This window comes from Ostrinia nubilalis, chromosome 25 (genome assembly GCF_963855985.1).
Source record: "Ostrinia nubilalis chromosome 25, ilOstNubi1.1, whole genome shotgun sequence".
Taxonomy (NCBI): domain Eukaryota; kingdom Metazoa; phylum Arthropoda; class Insecta; order Lepidoptera; family Crambidae; genus Ostrinia; species Ostrinia nubilalis.
Window position 1 is genome coordinate 972,199 of NC_087112.1, and position 25,019 is coordinate 997,217.

Here is a 25,019-nt window from a genome sequence, read left to right on the forward strand (position 1 = left end):
CTTTTCACCTGGAGACAAACCAGTGTTCTCATGAATAAGCGTTTTAAAATTTTGGTAGAAAACGGGCCACTTGGAAGGGGCTCCGTCGAAAGAGACTAGTTCTAAAGGCGGTAATTTTTTTACGAAATCCTGTTTGCGACGCTCTGTGTTGGCCTTTAGTTGTGCGATGGAGCTTTGCACCGAAAGGATGTTACAGTACAAATCGTCAAACGAGTTGAGTGCGGCAAATGTAGGTTTGAGTTCCTCATCATGTTTCATATAACACAAATTAAGTTCGTCAATGGTATCAAGAAAATCCGATCTTGTTTTTTCAATCGAATGCATGCGAGACATGAAAATTTGTTCAATCTGAGGGTCGGAGACCTTTAGGCTGAGGTCGTATAGTTCCTGAACCCTCTGAAAAAGCGCTTCTTTTTTAGCTTCAAGCAAATTAATTTTGCGTTTTACTCCCTCCATTGTATTGTAGGTGAGCAAACACACGCACGAGAGCTAGCGTTAAAAAATGAGTTGAGTTGAGCGTATTTATTTATAATCCAGTAGGAAAATAAAATGCGTAGCGTATGTAAGCGAATTTGAAATTGAATTGAAATAAAATTTTAAAAGATTGAATTTGAAAAATACACGTGTTTACAAACAACGAGTTGACGTTTGAGCGAATAGTAATTTCTAGAATGTGTCAAATGTCAAACGAATCGAACTTTCTAGAAAGAATGTGTCACGAGCGAATTTTCTAGAATTTTCTAGAGGGTTGTCAAAATGACGGATGCGTGAAAATGTGTAGTTGTGATTTTATGTAAGTGTAAAGGATAGGAAATGAACCATGCGGCTCGGTAGGACCAGAAAGGAGTTGTAGGAGATTGGGATAGGAACGGGATGGGATACCTTCGATTGAGCAGACTCCACAGGACGGTCCAAGCTTGGTTCTTCTTTCACTTTCACAAACACTTGAATTTTTATTGAGTTGAGTTTAGCGCGCGATTTGGGTTTATTTGAATTGGTTTATTTTGGATACTTATTTAGTAATTAACGCCCAGATAGGTAGGCGAAGCGGCGCGTTGCGATGCGAGAGCGAGACTGAAGGTGGGAGGGAGAGGATAGGAAAAAGGACTGTCAGAATGAGTGATAGAATAGTGTGACATGAGTTCGAAATGTATGAGGTTTTAATGCTGGCGCGTACAATATGAACTTGTTGTTGTTGATTTTTGGCGTCAAATCTTAGACCAGGCATACGGCTAGGCAACGTAGTCGTGCAGGAGGATACAAGGAAGAGGGGCAGCCACAGTAGGTAACACAGAGTCGTTCAGGTGAGTGCCAGGAAGAGGTGCAGCAACCGCAGTTAAGGAACGGCTGGGACGAACAAGGATCGGCGAATCCAGCTCGTATGCCTTGATAGGGTTACACTGGTTGAGGCGCTCCTTTTCAAGACTTGGAAGCCTGCGGGTAACGAGTCATTGGACGTGGAGAGGGTCATTAATTATACACATATTTTCTACTTTGCCGAACATTTGCACGAGAACGGTTTGTTCAAAACATATGAATTTGGTCTTATTCAATGCAGGATTAAGTGCCCTTCAACCGTCATGAAGACCACTTTTCGATAGGGTAAGTCCTTTACGCGGTATAACTGGTAAACCAAAAAAGCGCCCCTTTCGGGGGCCCCCACCACTTAAGCACAACTCCGTCGAAGTCGAAAACTTAGGAGAGTCTTAATGGGCAACCAATGAAGCCATTAAAGCAATAAAATCTTTTGTAGGAATTATTTCCGATTTAAAAGCTAATTCTACTGGACTATTATGTAAGACGTGGGGTCTTGAGGTTTATTTACTGGTAAATAAGTGCTATTTTGTAATAAGTATAAACTGATTTGACGTAGGTTACACTTGTACGCTATGAAGACTCAACTAGATAGAGGCATTAACAATATCTGACGAAAGTCATTGATATTGAAACAGGGCTTACCCCGTATTCAGAAACGATGCTTGCTTAAGTGAAGCAGCTAATCGAACGCACAGCGTTAAATAGAGCTCTGTGATTGGTTCGTGTGTCTCACCGTGCGTCCACGCGCACTGTGAGACCTCATAGTAATGTTTGTGAATACGGGCGTTATTCTATTTCAAGTGATTAAATTATTCTTACCTTGCACAATGTGCGGCATCAATTCTGACAACGTCGCAGTAGACTTTGACGCCACAACCAAGTCTATCGAGTCGGGATCTGAAAAATATTTGTGTTTAAATGGTCCGTTATAGATTTTCCCGTATGACATTAGTTCTTAGAATTTGATGATTATATTTTATCCATTCTTGTTCCCAAATCCATCATCCATCCATAGCAAATCTCAAATCTAATGCTGCAATTTACAAAACTTAGATAATGTAAATAACCAAAATGTAACCAAGTGCATCACTTACACGACGCATGTGCTTTACCCACAAAAATATTTGAGCACCACATATTTGAGACATATCTTCCCGGCTTTGCCATCCAAATGATTGATGAATTTTTTAAGTGTGCTTTTTCATAGGTGTTACTTACGGTTGCTGGCTACGAGGTTGGCAGCCGCGACGGCGGCTTGAGACAGCTTCTGCTCCATCTGCTTCTGCACCACCAGCGTCTGGTCCACAGACAGCGCGGGCACCACGTCGTCCTTGGCGCTGTATATCTGATGAAACCGACATAGTAACCATAAAACAAAGTCGCTCTTAGGCCCGGTTTCTTGATTCGTAGTTAAAATAACCAATAGTCAAATTTGACAGATGTCAAATGACAAGTGGTTAAATATCAGAAAAAAATGTTTTTCGAACAATGGTTAGCTTGACTTTTAGTACATTTTTTAACTACTAGTTAACATTTTGTTAATATTTAACCATTAGTAGCAAAATTTAACAATTTGTTATTTTAATTTCGAATCTAAAAACTGGGCCTTAGAACTGTTCAACTACGCAACGGATTTAAATGCAATTTTCTTAAATAGATTCTGATTCAGGAGGAAGAATAACGTATGATACATAGCACCCACGCGAATCGCTAGTTTTAAATAAATAAATAACTTGACAATTGTATAAATACGAAATCCCACATATTTTTTTTTTTTTTTTTTTTTTTATTTTTTTTATTTAGGATAACAAACAATTGTACAATTCAGATATGCAGTAAAGTTATACATCGACATTTAGTTGTTGTACAACCCGCACCGCTATCCCCATCTTACAAACATGCTTTGCCTCTTTGCACCACTAGCTGATTTATGGAAATGAACAGAACAATCAGTGGAGCCCACGGCCACGGATACCTCTATTCATTCCCACAAATCATTTAAATTGGAATTTTCCAAGTGAACAGAGTTATTTATACAAACAGTCAGACAGTTAACACAGCATAATAATATTTTATAACAATATTCTGATTTAAACAATGAATTTAATTTAATTAAATGAGATCTATCAGTTTTACTATTGAAAATCCACTAAGTTTACTGTTCAAAATCTGAGTACTAAATTTAACAAAATTATAAAATTATAAATTTTACAATCCTTAGGTTTAATTCAGGTAGCTAAGTATATTAAATTAAGACATAAATTCCTCCAAATTAAGACATAAATTCCTCCAATTTTAATTTTTTTAATTTTCATACAAAATAAAATTTATAAAATCCGATTTGTATGAAAATTAAAATAATTAAAATGAAGATATCAATTTTCTGACTTCACCATATCATTTATATGCCCATGTTAACATGGGCTAGTGTCGGCTCATATACCCATTTACCTAACACCCTGTATAATCCGGGACTTCTAAGGCGAGAGTGAATAAGCACTACAGGGAAGATATGTAGCATGTACCATCCTGCATCTTATTTAACACCAGGTGCGATTGCGGTCAAATACCTGCCTTGTTATGCCCGCTCGCTCAACCGTTTGCCCATTATTATGACCCCTAATTAACAATAATTTATCTTACCTTATTAACATCTTCCTCAGCCTTCTTGATCTTCAGGGCTGCAGCATCCACGCTCCTGCCAAACTGCTGGAGCAAAGCCTTCTCGTCGTCCGTCTTACGCTTGTTAGCGATGGCCACGTCGTCGTCTACTACGTTGCCGGCGTCTACAAATTAACAGAAGGTCCGTTTTATAAACAAGGTAACATTTATTGACGTCCAATTTTTGATGTAGCCTTGATAGCCAAGTAGCCTTTGATGTTATACTGTGTAATTAACTATTCTGTAGTTGTATCTATAAATACATACAGTTGATTCTGGATGAATATTCAAGGAAAAAAATTCTACGGGACCCACGTTCCTATTGAGGCAAGGCTAGAAGCAGGTTGAGTTAGTGAAAGAACTGATCGCGCGAGCGACAGGACTTTACAGTAAATGCGACAGAACTTTAAGGTACACGTCATGGTCATTGGTAGCACAAAAGCATGCCACTATTGAGCAATTGCTACTTTGCATGTGTGTCGGAACATTGCTAGTAATAAACATGCTCATTTCAATTTATTCGAGCACGCTTGTTTTAAGCATGATATTTTGTTGTGTGTTTTTAGTTTTTACACACTGTACCTTTACACTACAGTGGTGCCAAACTGGTGATCGCTAGAACAATAGTCCTCGTTGTTACTTTATGCAAATCCTTCGCTTAGCGTAATAATGACTCACGCTGGCTCTCCTCGCAGCGCAGCTGGTGCAAGAACTCCTGGTTGAAGTCCCGGGTGGCGGCCATGGAGCGCCGGGGCTCACTGTGCGACGCGCTTGGGGGATCCTTAAGTGCCCCCTAGTAGGTTACAGACGGCCCTAACAACGGCACTCACTCTGGCTCTCCTCGCAGCGCAGCTGGTGCAGGAACTCCTGGTTGAAGTCCCGGGTGGCGGCGGAGCGCGGTGGCTCACTGTGCGACGCGCTTGGGGGATCCTTAAGTGCCCCCTAGTAGGTTACAGACGGCCCTAACAACGGCACTCACTCTGGCTCTCCTCGCAGCGCAGCTGGTGCAGGAACTCCTGGTTGAAGTCCCGGGTGGCGGCGGAGCGCGGTGGCTCACTGTGCGACGCGCTTGGGGGATCCTTAAGTGCCCCCTAGTAGGTTACAGACGGCCCTAACAACGGCACTCACTCTGGCTCTCCTCGCAGCGCAGCTGGTGCAGGAACTCCTGGTTGAAGTCCCGGGTGGCGGCGGAGCGCGGTGGCTCACTGTGCGACGCGCTTGGGGGATCCTTAAGTGCCCCCTAGTAGGTTACAGACGGCCCTAACAACGGCACTCACTCTGGCTCTCCTCGCAGCGCAGCTGGTGCAGGAACTCCTGGTTGAAGTCCCGGGTGGCGGCGGAGCGCGGTGGCTCACTGTGCGACGCGCTTGGGGGATCCTTAAGTGCCCCCTAGTAGGTTACAGACGGCCCTAACAACGGCACTCACTCTGGCTCTCCTCGCAGCGCAGCTGGTGCAGGAACTCCTGGTTGAAGTCCCGGGTGGCGGCGGAGCGCGGTGGCTCACTGTGCGACGCGCTTGGGGGATCCTTAAGTGCCCCCTAGTAGGTTACAGACGGCCCTAACAACGGCACTCACTCTGGCTCTCCTCGCAGCGCAGCTGGTGCAGGAACTCCTGGTTGAAGTCCCGGGTTGCAGAGGCCATGGAGCGCCGGGGCTCGCCGGTCGACGCGCGCTTGGGGGGCGGAGGCGGCGCCCGCCGAGTAGGGGACTTTACCGCTGTGGGGGAAAATTTATTTTATTTATACTGTTATTTTAATATTATGTAATTACATTTTTTAGTTCTAAGCACTTTTAGATATAGTAATTCCATGAATGCGTGTTTGTCTTATAGGTTGTCCTAATAAATAAAATAAAAAATAAAAAAAATAAAAATTGTTTAGTTATTTTACCAAATTGCTTAGCAGTTTGTTGGCAACGAAGTCTCGTATTACATAATTTATTGCTACGGCTAAGGTTACTACATGTATCGACATTGTGGATACTCGTGGTGTATCAAGCGAATTAATTCGCAAGCAGCCTTGGTGTCGATACATTGTTTTTAATCTAAATATAGATAGCATAAATTCTTTATTCTAACAAATACAAAATTTGGAAAGTCAAAATTTAGACGGTCTCACCGGAAGAAAATAAATACCGAGAAAAATTACTGGAAAACAACTTGAATATATCTCAGAAATGTCTAGATATCGTGATTTTCCTCGCTCATTTAGTGAAAATAACTTCATTCGAAGGATTGTATTAGTTAATGTTTAATAAAATAATCGCGCATTTAAGACTAAAGAACACATACTCCACGAAAAAAAACAGTTTTATTGTTTTGATTCGTTTTATCACATTTGAGGCCAACAAGTAGACATCTCATCTTTCTCAAGATTCTTTAAATACGTTATTGGTTATTAATCAATAGTAGTGAATAATTCAAAGACCGATTTTAATGGCTTTAACAGTCCGTTTAATATTTCGTGAAATTGGACTTAAAGCAAGAATTTTAACCACAGTAAATATTACAAACTCTTACCAGCAGCATCATCGCGCACAGCAGCCCTGATCTTCTCCACAGCGTCTTCCAATTCCCTCCTCTCGATCTCCAGCTGGGCGGCTCTCTCTTTCTGGGCGGGCAGCTGGGCGGGCGCCGCCCACGCGTGGGCCAAGCGCTGGGCGGACGATGATAGCGCGTCCGCTGCCGACAGCATGGCGGCTTGGCAGCGCGGCTCGTGGATACTTGGCGCGGTTAACTAGGGGTAAAATCAAAAAATTAAAATCAAAAATATTTATTCACTTTAGACCACAAGTGGCACTTATGAACGTCAATAGAAAATAATGAAAAAAGAAAAGGTAGCCCTTATGGGGCACTTTACATGTCTCCTTATCTTTTGGGCCCTACCAGGTAATAACATCAATTTATATTAATCTGGGCCTCTTCAAGGTGCGAGTGAATACACTTCCAGGACAGGTACCACTCTAGACTGCTTCTCAAATAATGTCAGATGGTTGCAGTCAAATACCTGCCTGATTCAGCTCAATAAAATAAGTGATGTTTTAAATAAACATTTTCTTCTTTCTTTCTTCTTCTAATTCTTGTTTTAATAGCCTACATATTATGTGTTTTTGTTGTTTTTTTTTTTGTATTGTGTCTTTTTTTACTGTGTCAATAAACCTTTTCTATTCTATTCTATTCCAATTCTTCCTCTATTTATTGTTTTAAACTTTCATGGTCACTAACATAATTATTATTACTGACGGTATTGCTTCTTCTATTTCTCAAACTTTATGATAGGATGGCACTGCTCAATTCACTATTTTCGGTACCTTCATGTCGTATTATGCTAATGTCAGAAACCATCCCATTGTAATTAACAGTTTATTCTTTAAGACTAGTCAATTCCTTTATTCTTTAAGACATAGTCCTATACAGTAAATTTTTTGTACTGTGCGATGCTCGAGCCTGCCACTTCTGGAATGTTACGACAGTCTACATTACCTGAGGAAAATGGGAATAACACCATCTCTCGTCCCAGCTCCTGTATTACCATAATCTACACCAGTGGTTCCCAAACTTATTTAGTCTACTGCCCACTTTGAGAATAAATTATTTTGTAGCGCCCCCCATTTATGTAGTCAAGAGTCGAGCGCAGTCGGTGTCTAAGAGTCCTCCTAGTAGATGACGCCTCCCAAACCTCTACACAGCGTCCCGATTTTTTTTCTGGGTCTCTTACCGCCCCCCTTTAAGCCTGCAGCGCCCACAAGGGGGCGTTATCGCCCACTTTGGGAAAGACTGATCTACACTATATCTAAACCTTACCTGGGCAGTAGCAAGTAGAGTCTTGGCAGCGTCAGCGGTGTTAGATCCGCAGCTGTCTAGCTCCGCGCCGGTAGCTCCACCTACTTCAGCTGCTAACTGGTACACTTCGGTCAGAAGCATGGTGGCCTTCTCGCACGCTTGAGATGACAGGTCGATTATCTAGAAAGATACCACAATCTCTTATAGAAATAAATTCATAAATTCAAAGTAGAGGTAAAAAAATCCTTAGGAAAAAATGATACTAGAAAGTAAACGATTATTTAAATGACAAGAGTGCGTGGACTTTACCGGCTTAGCTCGTACTTTTTACCGTGTCATGTGAGCTTTAAATTACTGTATTGGATTGAAAAAGAGGCTGACAAAGGTGACTGAGTTTCTTCCGCCACTTCACTTCTTCTCAGCACCAGCCCATTGTTGTCCCGAAGTGGTGGTAGGGCAAGCTAATATTTGGGACGTGTATAAGTGCCCTGGAAAGGGCCTATGTACTGAATAAACTATTTTATTTTATTTAGATCATCTTCAGGTATTCAGTTTCCAATGCAGGAGCACGGTCCTCTCCATTTTTTACCAAAGGCAAATGGAGGATTTGGCCTACACTCTCCACGCCTGATATAGTTCCAAAATACTGAACTGTCCTATCCATGACATTGACAGTGGGGCGCCACCGTCAATACCGGATCACTGGTTCCGATTTTTGCCATGTTGGAAACCATTTAGTTGAACGATGGTAGCGCCCCCCTGTCATTGAGTTTGGTGGGACAGTTCAGTGTGGGTCATCTATATTGCTTTGTGACAACAACAAAATTGTCGTATGGAACCCTTCCTGTGCGAGTCCGACTCGCACCTGGCCGGTATTTTTTACTCAACACTCAATAATTTATTGCGTCCATAATGTTACAAAACGTGGTATGGTAAGGTTCGGCACAAGAGGCAAGTTTCCTAAAAAAATTTTTTTAGTCCGTCATGTTTAATATCAAAAAATATTGGACACATATATTTTTATTTGTCAATCTAACAAATAATTACATAGTTATGGTGCGTTGAAGTTCCGCACGACGTCACAACGTGCGGCACTTTTATGCACGCATTGACGTCACGGGCCTCTTCTTATGAACTTTGGCGCGCTTTATCTCTTTCAATTTTCATTAGTTTGAAAAAGTGAAAAATACGTGTAGAGTATTTTTTGATAAGTTAACTGACGGACTAATTAAAACTCTTGCTTTTTGACCCAGGAAACATCCCTATTGTTTTAGATGATTCTTTAACAACTTGTACGCCTTCTTGATTCGCTTGAAAAATACATAAAACGTGAGTCATTCCAAAACACATAAATTCAATTTAAAGTTGCGTTGGTTTATAGCTTGTGATTATTCTCACCTGGTGCTCTTTATCCTGATTGGTTTGGGGACTGATGACGTAGAACAGCTTCCCGGAATTGTTTCCGAATCTCACCGCGTTGTAATTCATGTTCTACAACAAGAATATATTATTTTCAAGTATAAGTAAATTTTACAGCAATACATTAAAAGTATTCTCAATGAAAGTAGGTATCAAACAAGCGACAAGTTATGAAACCAATGCAGTATAAATATTTCACATAGGAGGAAAACAATACACACACACAACCCTAGATAACCTATATTGTTTACTAAATTACATTAAAGTTTTAAATATATTTTCAGGTTTTACCTCGTGATTGCCATCTCTCGCGCTAGAACATATACCACGAGTCGCCTCGCACATATTCCTCAATTCGTCCAACATCGCCTGACGGTCCTTGTCGTCTTTGCCAGCACTAAGTGCTTTGGTATCTAAACAGGAACAAACATAAATTTTATATTATATAGCGGGCCAAGAATAATCCCTTTTAGCACACCACATTAAACAGCGGGCCAAGGATAGTCCCTTGTAGCACACCACAAAAAGGTATTTTAATTACCTTTGACAACTTGTGGCATCAGCTGGTTGATAGCTTGAATAGACTGTTCTGCTGTTTCGTAGTCAGGTTTCTCACGATCTGTAAATTAGTTACTTTGTCAAATGCCTGTGAAGAATCTATTATTTTACAATTGTGCACATATTTTATTTATACACTATAAATATTAGTACAACTAAATATTACTCATAAATCTACTATCTGAAACCTAAATGCATGAGAGTAAAATATAAAATAGTAACAATAGAATTCACGAACGTACCAGCCGTAGCAGCTAAAAGTGCAGCGATGGCAGCATTGAGCTGTGCGAGACTTTGAGCTAACTTGCTCTGCAGGTCAGCTGGTATTTGGCCACCTCTAGTTGGCACGATTGGCTGTAAACGACAATCCCTGTAAAGCACAAGCTAGATCCTGGCTACATAGAGGTTTTAACAAGAAGTGGGAATAGTAACTTGAAAAAAGAATATAACAGTGTTACTAAACAAATACAGACATTTATACCTATATTCTGCAAGTTGTTTAAAGGTCACACAAGGCACACTTATCAACCTGAAAAGGAATCGACACCGTATCGCCTTTCGCTGCGAGGCGATTCTTTCGTTACGGTGTGGATAAGTGTGTACTGCCACGTACGGAGTTTCATACACAGAATACTGACCGCCTCGAGTTGATACGGTTACGATCAGTTTCCGGTTTGATAAGGTGCTTTGTCCTGAAGAAGTAGGTCCTCCTGCTGCAATGGTAGTGTTACCTTATCCAGTTCCATCTCAGCTTTCTGGAGGGCGCTTTCAGCCTTCTCCGCCGCGCTGACAAACTTCAAGTGCTTCGGGCCTTGCGTCGGCGCTGGGCGGCCGACGTTCTTCACTTGCACTTCTATCAAAGAAACGGTGGAGGTTCACAATCAAATAAAATAATTCATTCATTGCAAAAAATAGCATTAAATAATAGAAACAGAAAAACTTTCTTGACACAGTACTTATTTAAGTAATAAATACATATTAAACAACAGCAACACAACTGAGCCAATGCGCCAATTGACACTTGTAAGGGTATGTCAAGAAGCTGGTCTTCCGCGGACGCCCTTGCTATTGGCATCGCGCATCCCCTTGAGGAGACACCAACTCGAGTTCATCATCATCATCATCATTTCAGCCACAGGACGTCCACTGCTGAACATAGGCCTCCCCCAATGACTTCCACATCGCACGGTTGGTAGCTGCCTGCATCCAGCGCCTTCCTGCTGCCTTTATAAGATCGTCGGTCCACCTTCTGGATGGACGTCCCACGCTGCGCTTTCCGGTACGCATGCTTAGTTATTTTTTATTCCAACAAAAGCACCAAATAACAGCTCATTTTGTAGGGTTGAGTTTTTCGGCTGACAAGCGGGGTGAAGGGCTCCAAATAACAACACCGCGTTTCATGCAAAAATGGGGTACTTTATTGCAAAGTACGGGGCAGGTACAAAAATGAGGTGCGGGCGGGCGTCTCCCGTCCGTCGACCAATTCCCGCACGGACGTTGGACACAGACGCGGGAGAATCGCTGGCAATTTGTAATTAGGCGTTCGGAAGTCCCAATCTGCGATTCCCCTAAAGAACGTCACAGTCGGATGCAACCTTGGCTTATTACTTACTTACTCACAAAACTTAAAATATTCAACATAATCGTCGGAAGGTCTTTAAGAGCGTTGTCACATTTTTCATGCAGAAATCGAGAATTTGGCAGATTTCGAAATGATTTTAGTCATTTAATTTATTGTTATAGCTTCTTTTGACTTATATCATCGTAATTATCATACGTTTTTACGGAATGTCTATTGACAAAATCTCGTTCAAATTGGATTTTTGCCTACGAAAACAGCGAATTTCTAAAGCCCGATTTCCAGGTAACTCGCGAAGGCACAACTTTGAACTAATATTACAACAAATTTATTTCTAAGTAAGAAGATAGAATGTATTCATTAGAATAAGCATACCCTGAAGAAGAAAGTGTATTGAGAAAATTTTGATGTTTAATTCATTAAAATGCATTTTTATCATGTCTAAGATAGTCAAAATTCGAGAAAATTACTGCAAGAAAACAGGTCACATCTCATAATCTAAAAGTCATTTGGCAACATAAACTACTTTATACTTAAGAAGAAACATAGTACTATTATTGTGTGAAAAAGAAAAAATATCTATCTTCAATCTTCAAATGAAAAATTAATTTGAAAATACTATAAAATCGGGTGCATCAAATGGCATAAATCAGTCGTGCTTTGGCACTCGTAGACGCCGGGTCTATGTCAGTTGACTGCCCACTGACGTATATGCGTCACGCGTGATTTTTTCGTAAATTGTAGTATGATTGAGTACTTTTGATCCGCAAGTATTTTTAATTTATTTGTTTAGGTAAATCGGACTTGTAATTTCTTTCTTTTCAAACTTTTTATTATTTTACTTACAGAATATGGGTAGAATAGACAAAAGATATTTTTATGGTATCTGTTTGGTCAGGAAAAAATAAATGACTAATAAAAATTTTAACAGGGTGTCAAAACATTAGTCTATGCTATTGTGTTTCTACCAACATAAAATATACTCTTCCTTACTAATAAAAGTTGAATAGCGTCTGTATGGTCACACAATGCTTCGTCATGTTTTTCCGAAAGTTCAATTACTGACGACTGAATGAAAGAAATTGGTGCGTAACTATTCATCTGATATTAAACGTTTAGTAATAAAGGGGTAGGTCAGGTAAATGGCAAATCCACCAGCGGTCGCTCGATGACACTTAGACAAATAGTTTTATAAAACGTCAACTAAGTTGGTTAGGTATTTGTATTGTAGATACTTATACAAATGAACGTATAAAATGAGTTTATTTTTAAAAGTATAGGTACAGAGAGTACTTTACGAGATCGAATCAGAAATGAGGAGATCCGTAAACGAACTAAAGTCGCTGACATAGCCCGACGGATCAGCAAGCTGAAGTGGCAGTGGGCAGGGCACATAGTACGCAGAACTGACGGCCGATGGGGCAGCAAGGTTCTGGAATGGAGGCCACGTACCGGAAAACGCAGCGTGGGACGTCCACCCACAAGGTGGACCGACGACCTGATAAAGGTAGCGGGAAGGCGCTGGATGCAGGCCGCTACCAACCGTGCGATGTGGAAGTCATTGGGGGAGGCCTATGTTCAGCAGTGGACGTCCTGTGGCTGAAATGATGATGATGAGGTACAGGGTGGAAACGATAAGTGATTTCATTTGATTTTTAATTATACAAGATATCGAGAAACTGTTTACTGTTCCTGTAAGTGCTTCATGAGCTCTTTAAAACAATAACAATAAATAGGTCAAAGAATAAACTGGATCTATGCGAAAATTCAATGTTTCCGAATTTCATACTAAATGTATGCCGCCAGCCATACCTGGTAGGTATGCCTGGTAGGTATTAGAAGTGTTAATTGTTTAAATTAAATTTTTAATTGAGTAATACCTATATAATAATCAAACAACAAACTCGTAAATTGCATTCTTATTTAAATTATTTACGGAAAACATGATTTTAGGTTTAACTTGCTACAATATCATCAAGAGATACTAATTAATAAATACTAAATAAACAGATAAAGGGGACGGCATTAAGGCACTCAGAATTCTCAGAAACCATTGATTTCGTGTTTGTTTGTAACTGTATTAAATGTATGAAAGCTGGAAATATAGGTTTTTTGAATAGATTCAGTTCGTTCTTAAACATATTATTGATGCCGTTTGCTAGGTCTCATGAAGCACTTTTTCAGTAAGTAACCATTTGTTCGACATCTTGTATACCTACTATAAGAAATATTCGAGTGAGATCACTTATCGATTATTTTTGTCATCCTTATTTGTATTAAATTTAATTAAAATACACTAAGGCTGAGATGCACCACCTAACTTTGACCCTAACTGACAATAACCGGTGTTTTATGTTAGACAGATTTTTGACATCCAAAATTTTGATGTCAATGTTAAAGTAAGACGGTGCAACACGGCCTAACAAATGTATCGTAGACAGTACTTTTTATTTTCTTCATAAATCTTTCTTTTCTTTGTAAAGCTATCTACAAGCTTTTATTTTCTTTGACATCTGGAGTTGTAAAATCTTGCAACTTAAAATTTACTTACTTCCCGTTTTCCCATTGAGCTGAAATTTTGCATGTCTACACAGGCATGCAAAATTTCGTTTCATTTCGCACTAAATAATTTAATTTACACGTGTTTTCATGCGATGGCTAAATTGGCTAAGTCAATATATTTATGTAAAACGTTAATGATTTCCTGGACTGGACTTGGTATTACATGGATCTCACAACTTTTTACCGTAGAACAACTGAGTAGTGAGACTTGGTTTTTTGAAAAGTATTATTTTTGATGGGTTTGTATAACAGAACGCATGTGTACCTAATGGGATAACTGTTTAAAAACACGATTAGATAAATTTTGCTCTATGGATAAAAATCTTAAAGTTACCTCTGATTTTTTAGCATTATACGACCGTGGTTTATAATAATAAATTCTATAAAATCACAATGATATCTGTATTTACCTCTTTGATTTCCTGACTTGTTTAGATTTACAAAAACTAAATATTTATTATTAACTTTTAGATAATAATGTGAATGGCGCTTACGATGTTTAGTTACGAGCTCTTTGATGGACACAGATATTATAGATAACGTTTAAAAAATGGCACGCTCGTTTTCATACATTTCATTCTATTTATTTAACCTATCCATATTTATGTGCGGAAACGTCACAAAATCAGAATAAATTTTAATTTTTCCATCCCGCACCATAAAAACTAAAAAGTCAAAAGTAAAATTTAAATAGTAAATATTTTTCATAAACAAGCTTTTGATGCTGTAAAAAGAATAAAATAAAACATAAATTCTTTCAAACCCATCAACTTATTACTTTACTCAATTTAAAGATTAAAAACTTGTCGCGGGATTTACTAGTGTAAAAAATACATTAATTACGTAACTTGATTTTGCTAAAAGTCTGATCTGAGAAAAAATCAAATAGGTAAATTATACATTACTAGCTGACCCGGCGAACTTTGTTCCGCCTTAATGGCAATAAATAAGCAGACTTTTTTTTTAAATTTCGAACGGGATAAAAAGTATCCTATGTCCTTCTCCTGGCTCTAAACTACCTCCCTGACAATTTTCAGCTAAATCGGTTCAGCCGTTCTTGAGTTATAAGTGGAGTAACTAACACGACTTTCTTTTATACAGGGTGTTTCTTGTAAGGTGTCAAGCCGAAGGCAGGTGATAGGTGAGAACTAGACCTATCGATTTCACCCCCATGTATGTTCTACGATTTTTCGTAGTTTAGAAGTTATCGTTAATTTTGAGATTTTTTCAAATTTTATGACCTAGTGGCTTAATTTTTTTTTTATCTTTTTTTTGGGTTGACTTTTCTCAGATTTCTTTTTTTTGACAGATTCCCTATTAGTTGCAGATATTTGAAAAAAATAATCACCTTCCTATCTTTGATGCAAGATACAAAATTTTTGCTAGAAACATAAAAAATATGCTTTTAGCAGAACATTCTACAATTTTCAACTGAAATGTATGAGAAAAAAAAGAATTTCCATAGGTCAAAAATAATTTTAAAAACTGCGCAGTTTCCTAAACTTTCATAATAACACAAAAAAACATGTACTTAATAGGCCATTATTTTCTGTAATCGCTCCACTAAAGTGGCAAGTCGGAGATTCCGTTACATGTTTTTGACTTTCTTAGGACTAAGTAATATTTGCAATCCCCTAAGTTTACGTTATGTAGAACACATTTAGAGACAATAACTGAAAAGAATTTTTTTATCCACGTGGAAGCTCTTGCTCTTCATCTGGTATACAAAAGGGAATATGAAAATATTGATGAACTGCGGACAAAGCTGACTGAAGCACAAAACCATATTAGAATGCAAGAAGCTTTTGTAAATTTACGAATAATTGTTTTGCGTCGTTGTTGAATGTGCATTCAGGTCAGCGGTGGACATTTTGAACATTTAATTTAAATTAAATCATTACACCCTTGTTTGCTCTCTTTCTCTCTCTCATCGACACACACACACACGCACGCGCGCGCACACACACACACACACGCACGCGCACATACACACACACACACACACACACACACACACACACACAAACTCTTTCCCTTTCTCTCACACTCTAATAGGTAGGAAAACTTAGTGGATTGCAAACATTAGTTAGTCCTAAGAAAGTCAAAAACATGTAACGGAATCTCCGACTTACTACTTTAGTAGAGCGATTACAGAAAACAATGGCCTATTAAGTACATGATTTTTTGTGTTATTATGAAAGTTCAGAAAACTGCGCAGTTTTTAAAATTATTTTGGACCTATGGAAGTTCTTTTTTTTTTTCAAACTTTTAAGTTGAAAATTTTAGAATGTTCTGCTAAAAGCATATTTTTTATTTTTCTAGCAAAAATTTTGTATCTTGCATCAAAGATAAGAAGGTGATTATTTTTTTCAAACATCTGCAATTACTAGGGAATCTGTCAAAAAAAAGAAATCTGAGAAAAGTCAACCCAAAAAAAAGATAAAAAAAAAATGAAGCCACTAGGTCATAAAATTTGAAAAAATCTCAAAATTAACGATAACTTCTAAACTACGAAAAATCGTAGAACATACATGGGGGTGAAATCGATAGGTCTAGTCCTCACCTATCACCTGCCTTTGGCTTGACACCTTACAAGAAACACCCTGTATATATAGATTTCTTTATTATTATGTATGATGTACTGTCTTAGGTACGATACAACTACGGATTAAGATCGTTTAGTCGACGCAGCGTTGAAATTGTACAGATAAATGCAGTTTGCGCACTCACTACGCGACGTCAAGCAATAAAAACCTAAAATTCGAACGCCAACTTTTTGCTACAACGCTCTTAAGGGAAAAAAAATCTGGACACCGCGGTGTAGAAATCGACTCTCAATGTGCTAGTGGCATCTAGCGGCGAGCGGCGCAAACACTTCCTAGACTGGATAGATCTTGCAATAAGCACGGTGATCCGCGGAGGCTTGGTAATGCAGGCGAACACCACGAGATGGCGCTAGTAGTATTGATTGATAAATGTGACGTTGTTACACTCACCATTTCCACTGTCGCCGACACGACACGCCCTCTTCAATCTCTCCAGCTCGTCTTCTAATTCACTCCTTCCCTTCTGTATCTTTTCGCCTAAGGCCTGGTACTTCTGGTCCTGGACTACTGGTAGCCAGGTGGAGGCCAGGTGCTGGTTGGCGGCGGATACCGCGTTGGCTGAGGCGACCAGAGACGCCTGGCAGCGAGGGTCTTCCATGCATGGAGCTGTGAGCTGCAGAAAGATAGCAATTTAGACCTTTCTTATCAGCTGCGTTTACTAATTAGAGGATAAAAAGACCTTCACCATTACGGCTAGTTTATATCGTCGTTTAGAAGTTGCTTTTCTTCATTGGACCCGCAAAGAAATTAATCAGAAGGACATAGGAGTTTGAAGTTAAGGTTCGACTTCCCTCCATTGCAAAGCGGATGACAGGTGACAAACAAAGGTTAACTTTCCCCCGGGACAAATTGACCTTCACTGGTTGGGTTTTTATTGGCGGTCAATCTGTAGATCCTGACTACACGGGAGCGGTGGGAACGAGAGGTGGGAATAGTCCCGAAAGTTGATTTTCGTATGCTGACGAAGTAACGTCAATGTATAGCTGAGTCTCCAAATGGGCAACAGTTTTTTCTGATCGTATGGGACGCATTTGGTGGGTAAAGGGTCGGTCAAACCAACGCGATCACACGCGATCAGCCAGCGTGTAGCGATGGCGATCAATGTATTTAAATCTGGCCGCCATCGCTGCACGCCGGCTGATAGCTAGTGATCGCGTTGGTTTGGCCGAACCTTAAGGGGTTCTGTTATACTCAGTGTGTCATTCATACCTGCGCCGTGGTAAGCAAGGCATTAGCAGCGTCGGCCAGCTTGGAGCCGGCGCCGTCAAGCTGAGCGCCGGTCTCGCCGTCCGCCGCCGCGGCTAGTTGGTACACATCGTTCAGCAGCTGCGAGGCTTTCCCACATGCTGACGATGACACGTTTATGATCTAGGACAAAAATTTTACTTTAAATTTTATCTTCATACACCTACAATTTTTCAAATTATCGGAATTAGACATGTGCCACCACTGCCAAATCATTCTAAAGCACAACTTTTTTAAAAAAGGCACTTCATTATGGTCTCAAAAACTTAATTCATTTTTAATTACCTGTAAATTAAGATTTTTGGTTGCATTGTAATTAAAAAAAGTGGTTTAATTGAGTTGACAAAATAGTGACGTTACTGGCTAATATTGACATACAAAATCTATGGGAGAGTCTCGTTTTGACAATTTTAAAAAGTACGTCAATTGATTGGTGGTGGCAAATACCCTACTCTATAAATCCGTAAAGCTGAAAGATACTGGTAGACTAGTGTATTTACCTCACGTTCCTTATCCTGGCTGGCGCGCGGATTGAACTGGAACACCAGTTTACCGCTCGCGTTAGCTAGCTTCGCCGCTGAACTGTTCAGATCCTGAAAACAATTCCAGTTAAATAGACTTATTTATATACAGGGTGTCCCGTAATGTAACGTCAAGCCGGAACTGGGTGTTGAGGCAAGTTGTGCTGGTTATTAGAAAAATATAAAAAAAAATCTATGTGGCATATTTTAAAAATAATAGGCATTTAAAAAAAATCAAAAAATTCTACTCCCGGTGACGGTCTTTTTACTCGTGTTGCCACAAATCTTCACTTTTTCCAAATTTTTTTTTTGTTATGTAACCCTGAATAATGCTTCTCTAAATTGTTATCAAAACTACAAAACCAGCTGCTCCAGCTTGGATGAAAAAAATACGTTATTCTCAAAAAAATTTTCAAAATAAAAATTTTGCCTAGTTTAAACTGACTGTACTGAAAAAAAAATGTACTACGCGGGTGTGGCAAGTGACGTCATAATTTGGCGCATTTAGTAAGGATTCCAAAATGGTATAACACTTGGTAAATTTTTGCTGTAATTGTCGACAATTTTTGGTTTTTTGGAAATAGTCCCGTTTTTAACTTTATTTACCTTGGTTAAAAATTATTATTCTAATGTGCCCAAAATTCAAGTTTCTGTGACTGACTACCGTACAGTCAGTCACAGAAACTTTTGTCACCATGACAGTAATTAGTAGTTGACATACTGTGACAAAAGTCACCCGTGCGCGCGCGCCTTTACTACCTGCTCTGCCTGCACTTGTACTTGGTAACAGGGATAATAAGGATATGAAGTTTCGGTTATGGATACGGTTACGGATATTAGAATAATATTATACCGGTTTCGGTTACGGTCACGGATATGAAATCATTTCAGATTATCCGAAAGTCTCGGATAATTTCGGTTACGGAATTATTAGAATTTCAAAAATGTAGGTATAATACAAATAGCAAGATGCTGCGTGAGCGTGACCCACATAGCTACTTTATGTACCAACTAAGACGACACCTATGTATGATAAAGGTAAAACAGGCTGGCATATTAGATGGTGCCAGCGAATGCCAGACAAGTTGGTAACAAATATTAAGATTTAAGGTACAATTCCAAGACGGGCCGCAGACCGCAAACTGCAAAACTATGAAATCGGCAGCGCGGCATTGCAGCTGCGGCGTGTATACTGCAAATTTCATAGAGTTTTGCAGTTTGGCCTTTATCCGAAACTATCCGTAACTTTTGAATCAGTTTCGGTTACGGTTATGGTCATTTTTTTATTTCGGATATCCGATAGTTTCGGTTACGGTTACGGATATCCATAACATCCCTGCTTGGTAAGATGGCCCTCTCCGTCCCGCTCATACCTTTTAAAATGGCTTCTCCACCTCACTTAAGCCAGAAACTTAAATTTTGGGCACATTAGAATAATATTTTTAACCAAGGTAGATAAAGTTAAAAACGGGATTATTTCCAATAAACAAAAATTGTCGACAATTATAGCAAGATTTTACAAAGTGTTATACCATTTTGGAATCCTTACTAAATGCGCCAAATTATGACGTCACTTGCCACACTCGCGTAGTACAATTTTTTTTCAGTACAGTCCGTTTAAACTAGGCAAAATTTTTATTTTGATATTTTTTTTGGGAATTATGTATTTTTTTCATCCAAGTTGGAGCAGCTGGTTTTGTAATTTTGATAACAATTTAGAGAAGCATTATTCAGGGTTACATAACAAAAAAAAAAATTTGGAAAAAGTGAAGATTTGTGGCAACACGAGTAAAAGGACCGTCACCTGGAGTAGAATTTTTTGATTTTTTTTAAATGCCTATTATTTTTAAAATATGCCACATACATTTTTTTTTATATTTTTCTGATAACCAGCACAACTTGCCTCAACACCCAGTTTCGGCTTGACGTTACATTACGGGACACCCTGTATACTTAGATTGTTTTAAGACCTTATGTACAACATGGAATGCGATAGATATTGACTATTCTACATTTTCAGGACAAATATATTTTCAGGTCCTTACCTCGTGGTTGCCGTCTCTCGCGCTAGAGCATATACCGCGAGTCGCCTCGCACATACTCCTCAATTCATCCAACAACGCCTGACGTTCCTTCTCATCTTTGCTAGCACTTAGTGCCTTAGTATCTGAATAGAAACATACAAGACATTCAATACTTGATCATTTATGAACACTATTAAACACTGGACCAAGTATAATCCCTTGAAGCATACCACAAAAAATCTTTCGATTTTAATTACCTTTTACAACTTGTGGCATCAGCTGGTTGATAGCTTGAATGGACTGTTCCGCAGTTTCGTAGTCTGGTTTCTCACGATCTGTAATTGAATGTCAAAAGCCTGTGAAGAATCCATCAATTTTTCTTCCATTACACATGTTTTTAACTATATTAACTAAGTAGCAATGGAATTTTAAAAAATATCAATTTAATAAACATACCTGCAGTAGCAGTTAAAAGTGCAGCGATGGCAGCATTGAGCTGCGCGAGACTTTGAGCCAACTTGCTCTGCAGGTCAGCTGGTATTTGGCCACCTCTAGTTGGCACGATTGGCTGTAAAAGACAATTTGTTAATATTTTCCTTAAAATCACTGAAAAGCATAAGCTACATCCTGGCTACATTGAAGTTACATACGAAAAATGTAAATAGTCCTGTAAAAATAATACCAAAGGCTGATTTTTCAATCGTCAGATATTTTTTAACTGAAGAATAAAATTGTCATTTTGACATTTTTCCCATATTGAAACTGTCAATGTGCCTAACTTATTCTTCAGTTAAAAGTTATCCGACGATTGAAAAATCGATTCTTAGACAGACATTATGCCTAGATTCTGCAAGATGTTTAATAAGTATGTCCTACTGCTGCAATGGTAGTGTTACCTTATCCAGTTCCATTTCAGCCTTCTGGAGAGCGCTTTCAGCCTTCTCCGCCGCGCTGACAAACTTCAAGTGCTTCGGGCCTTGCGGCGGTGCTGGGCGGCCGACGTTCTTCACTTGCACTTCTATCAAAGAAACGGTGGAGGTTCACAATCAAATAAAATAATTCTTTCATTGCAAAAAATAGCACTAAATAATAAAAAATAAATACTTTCTTGACACAGTACTTATTTAAGTAATAAATACATATTAAACAACAGCAACACAACTGAGCCAATGCGCCAATTGACACTTGTAAGGGTATGTCAAGAAGCTGGTCTTCCGCGGACGCCCTTGCTATTAGCATCGCGCATCCCCTTGAGGAGACACCAACTCGAGTTCATCATCATCATCATCATTTCAGCCACAGGACGTCCACTGCTGAACACAGGCGTCCCCCAATGACTTCCACATTGCCCGGTTGGATTGGTAGATTATGAGGTCGTTAGTCCACCTTCTGGGTGGACGTCCCACGCTGCGCTTTCCGGTACGCATGCTTAGTTATTTTTTATTGCAATAAAAGCACCAAATAACAGCTCACCATTTCCGCTGTCACCGACACGACACGCCCTCTTCAATCTCTCCAGTTCATCCTCTAATTCGCTCCTTCCCTTCTGTATCTTCTCGCCAAGGGCCTGGTACTTCTGATCTTGGATAACTGGTAGCCAGGTGGAGGCCAGGTGTTGGTTGGCGGCGGATACCGCGTTGGCTGCGGCGACCAGAGACGCCTGGCAGCGAGGGACTTCCATGCATGGAGCTGTGAGCTGCAGAAAGATAGCAATTTAGACCTTTCTTATCAGCCGCGTTTACTAATTAGAGGATAAAAAGACCTTCACCATTACGGCTAGTTTATATCGTCGTTTAGGAGGTGCTTTTCGTCATTGGACCCGCAACGAAAGTAATCAGAAGAACATAAGATGAGTTTGAAGTTAAGGTTCGACTTCCCTCCATTGCAAAGCGGATGACAGGTGACAAACAAAGTTCCCCCGGGACAAACTTGACCTTCGCTGGTTGGGTTTTTATTGGCGGTCAATCTGTAGATCCTGGCTACACAGGAATTGCAGCGGTGGGAACGAGAGGTGGGAATAGTCCCGAAAGTTTCTTTTCGTATGCTGACGAAGTAACGTCAAAGTATAGCTGAGTCTCCTAATGGGCGACAGTTTTTTCTGACAATGTAGGACGCATTCAGTGGGTGAGGGGGTTCTGTTATACCCATCAGTACAGTCACAAACGATGCTTGCTTAAGTGAAGCAGCAAATCGAAGGCACAGCGTTGAATAGAGCTCTGTGATTGGTTCGTGTGGCACCCTGTGCGTCCACGCGCACTGTCGACCTCATAATAATGTTTGTGAAAACGGGCGTGTGTCTTACCTGCGCCGTGGTGAGCAAAGCATTGGCAGCGTCAGCCAGCTTGGAGCCGGCGCCGTCAAGCTGATCACCGGTCTCGCCATCCGCTTCCGCGGCCAGTTGGTACACATCGTTCAGCAGCTGCGAGGCTTTTCCACACGCTGATGATGACACGTTTATGATCTAGGACAAAAATTTTACTTTAAACTAATCTTCATACATTCACAATTTTTATTTGTTATCTTGAAATCCTTAAAGCTTAAAGAATCAGGTAAACTAGTGTATTTACCTCACGTTCCTTATCCTGGCTGGCGCGCGGATTGAACTGGAACACCAGTTTGCCGCTCGCGTTAGCTAGCTTCGCCGCTGAACTGTTCAGATCCTTAAAACAATTCCAGTTAAATAGATTTATTTATGTATTTAGATTAAAGACCTTATGTACAACATGGAATGCAATAGATATTGACTATTCTACATTTTCAGGACAAATATTTTTCAGGTCCTTACCTCGTGGTTGCCGTCTCTCGCGCTAGAGCATATACCGCGAGTCGCCTCGCACATACTCCTCAATTCATCCAACAACGCCTGACGTTCCTTCTCATCTTTGCTAGCAGTAAGTGCCTTAGTATCTGAACAGAAACATACAAAAAATTCAATTCTTAATCTTTAATGTACACTAATGAACACTGGACCAAGTATAGTCCCTTGTAGCACACCACAAAAGTCTTTAGAATTTTAATTACCTTTCACAACTTGTGGCATCAGCTGGTTGATAGCCTGAATGGACTGTTCCGCAGTTTCGTAGTCTGGTTTCTCACGATCTGTAATTAAATTACTTTGTCAAAAGCCTGTGAAGAATCCATTAATTTTTCTTCCATTACTAACGCTTTTTACGTTAATTAAGCAGCAATTTAATTCAAAAATTAACAATTTAATAAACATACCTGCCGTAGCAGTTAGAAGTGCAGCGATGGCAGCATTGAGCTGGGCGAGACTTTGAGCCAACCTGTTTTGTAGGTCAGCTGGCATTTGGCCGCCTTTAGCTGCCACTATTGGCTGTAAAAGATAAATTGATTAACAATTTCCATAAATAAGGTTCATTTTAATGCAGAACAAAGCAGGTATTTGACTGCAATCACATCTGATATATTAAATGAGATGCAGTCTTGTTGTTAAGTAGTGGATCCTACTGTAAGTTTAGATGTTACCTTATCTAATTCCTTCTCGGCCTTTTGGAGAACGCTCTCTGCCTCGGCTGCCGTGCTGACAAACTTCAAGTGTTTCGGGTCCTTCGTCAACGCTGGTCGGGTGACGCCTTTCACTTGAACTTCTGATAAAAAACATCGTAATGACAACAAGTGATCATGATCACCTATACCATTAGGATTTGAGTTTAAATATTTTGAATAGATATAAGGATTTATGACCGTAAGTTGAAATAAATAACTTTTCTTCTATTCTAAAAACGTGAAAGTCAAATTGTCTGTCAGACAAAAATACAACAGTGAGTAAACTCTGTGGAGTGGGCTAAGATGTTTTTTATGGAATACAGAGATATTTTATCTTTGACTTTTTTTATGTGACAGGAGGCAAACGAGCAAACGGATCACCTGATGGTAAGTGATTACCGTCGCCCATAGACACCCGCAGACCCAGGGGCGTTACAGGTGCGTTGCCGGCCTTTAAGGTAAAGATATGAGCATTCAAGAGCAAGCTTTCAAGAGGAGAGCTCCTCTTGAAAGCTTGCAGGTCATATCCGTCCGGAAACACCGCAGACGACAGTGCATTCCACAGTTTGGTTGACTCTTACTTTTTTACAAATTATAGCTCACCATTTCCGTTGTCACCGACACGACAAGCCTTCTTCAGCCTTTCCAGCTCTTCATCCAAGTTAGTCCGTCCCTTCTGTATCTTTTCACCAAGGGCCTGGTACTTCTGATCCTGGACGACTGGTAGCCAGGTGGAAGCCAGGTGTTGGTTGGCGGCGGATACCGCATTAGCTGATGCGACTAGAGATGCCTGGCAGCGAGGGTCTTGCATGCACGGAGCTGTGAGCTGTCAATAAAGTTAAACATGTCATTAGTTTTCAACCGACTTCAAAAAAAGGAGGAGGTTCTCAATTCGACCCGTATGTTTTTTTTTTCTATGTTTGTTACGCGATAACTCCGTCAATTATGAACCGATTTGAACAAATCTTTTTTCGGCGTATAGGTAATACTTCAAGGGTGGTCCCATTTAAATTTAATAATAAAAAACAACCCTCAAGGGTGGAAAATTGGGGATGAACTTTTTTATACGCAATATCTCCGCCGATTATAAACCAATTTGAACGATAATTTTTTTGTCGAATAGGTATTATCAAAAGGGTGGTTTCATGCGAATTTGAAGAAAATATTTCACCCCCAAGGGTGGAAAATTGGGGATGAACTTTTTTATACGCAATATCTCCGCCGATTATGAACCAATTT

General features: G+C 39.8%; 1 protein-coding gene across 1 annotated transcript in view; it reads right to left on the bottom strand.

Annotated features, from left to right (window-relative positions):
- Nucleotides 1-25,019, bottom strand: part of LOC135084050 (talin-1-like) — a 78,573-nt gene that overhangs the window by 34,958 nt on the left and 18,596 nt on the right. Inside the window, exons 17-42 of the mRNA XM_063978793.1 lie at nucleotides 24,384-24,606; nucleotides 23,760-23,881; nucleotides 23,496-23,607; nucleotides 23,295-23,372; nucleotides 23,059-23,180; nucleotides 22,841-22,933; nucleotides 22,576-22,734; nucleotides 21,747-21,969; nucleotides 21,170-21,291; nucleotides 20,730-20,841; nucleotides 20,531-20,608; nucleotides 20,295-20,416; nucleotides 18,229-18,321; nucleotides 17,693-17,851; nucleotides 16,874-17,096; nucleotides 10,468-10,589; nucleotides 9,979-10,090; nucleotides 9,720-9,797; nucleotides 9,470-9,591; nucleotides 9,158-9,250; nucleotides 7,781-7,939; nucleotides 6,497-6,713; nucleotides 5,554-5,694; nucleotides 3,961-4,103; nucleotides 2,536-2,662; nucleotides 2,137-2,214 (exon numbers count right to left, since the gene is read on the bottom strand). Of these exons, the coding sequence (XP_063834863.1) occupies nucleotides 2,137-2,214; nucleotides 2,536-2,662; nucleotides 3,961-4,103; nucleotides 5,554-5,694; nucleotides 6,497-6,713; nucleotides 7,781-7,939; nucleotides 9,158-9,250; nucleotides 9,470-9,591; nucleotides 9,720-9,797; nucleotides 9,979-10,090; nucleotides 10,468-10,589; nucleotides 16,874-17,096; nucleotides 17,693-17,851; nucleotides 18,229-18,321; nucleotides 20,295-20,416; nucleotides 20,531-20,608; nucleotides 20,730-20,841; nucleotides 21,170-21,291; nucleotides 21,747-21,969; nucleotides 22,576-22,734; nucleotides 22,841-22,933; nucleotides 23,059-23,180; nucleotides 23,295-23,372; nucleotides 23,496-23,607; nucleotides 23,760-23,881; nucleotides 24,384-24,606 (3,433 nt within the window). The remainder of the gene's footprint in view (nucleotides 1-2,136; nucleotides 2,215-2,535; nucleotides 2,663-3,960; nucleotides 4,104-5,553; nucleotides 5,695-6,496; nucleotides 6,714-7,780; nucleotides 7,940-9,157; nucleotides 9,251-9,469; nucleotides 9,592-9,719; nucleotides 9,798-9,978; nucleotides 10,091-10,467; nucleotides 10,590-16,873; nucleotides 17,097-17,692; nucleotides 17,852-18,228; nucleotides 18,322-20,294; nucleotides 20,417-20,530; nucleotides 20,609-20,729; nucleotides 20,842-21,169; nucleotides 21,292-21,746; nucleotides 21,970-22,575; nucleotides 22,735-22,840; nucleotides 22,934-23,058; nucleotides 23,181-23,294; nucleotides 23,373-23,495; nucleotides 23,608-23,759; nucleotides 23,882-24,383; nucleotides 24,607-25,019) is intronic.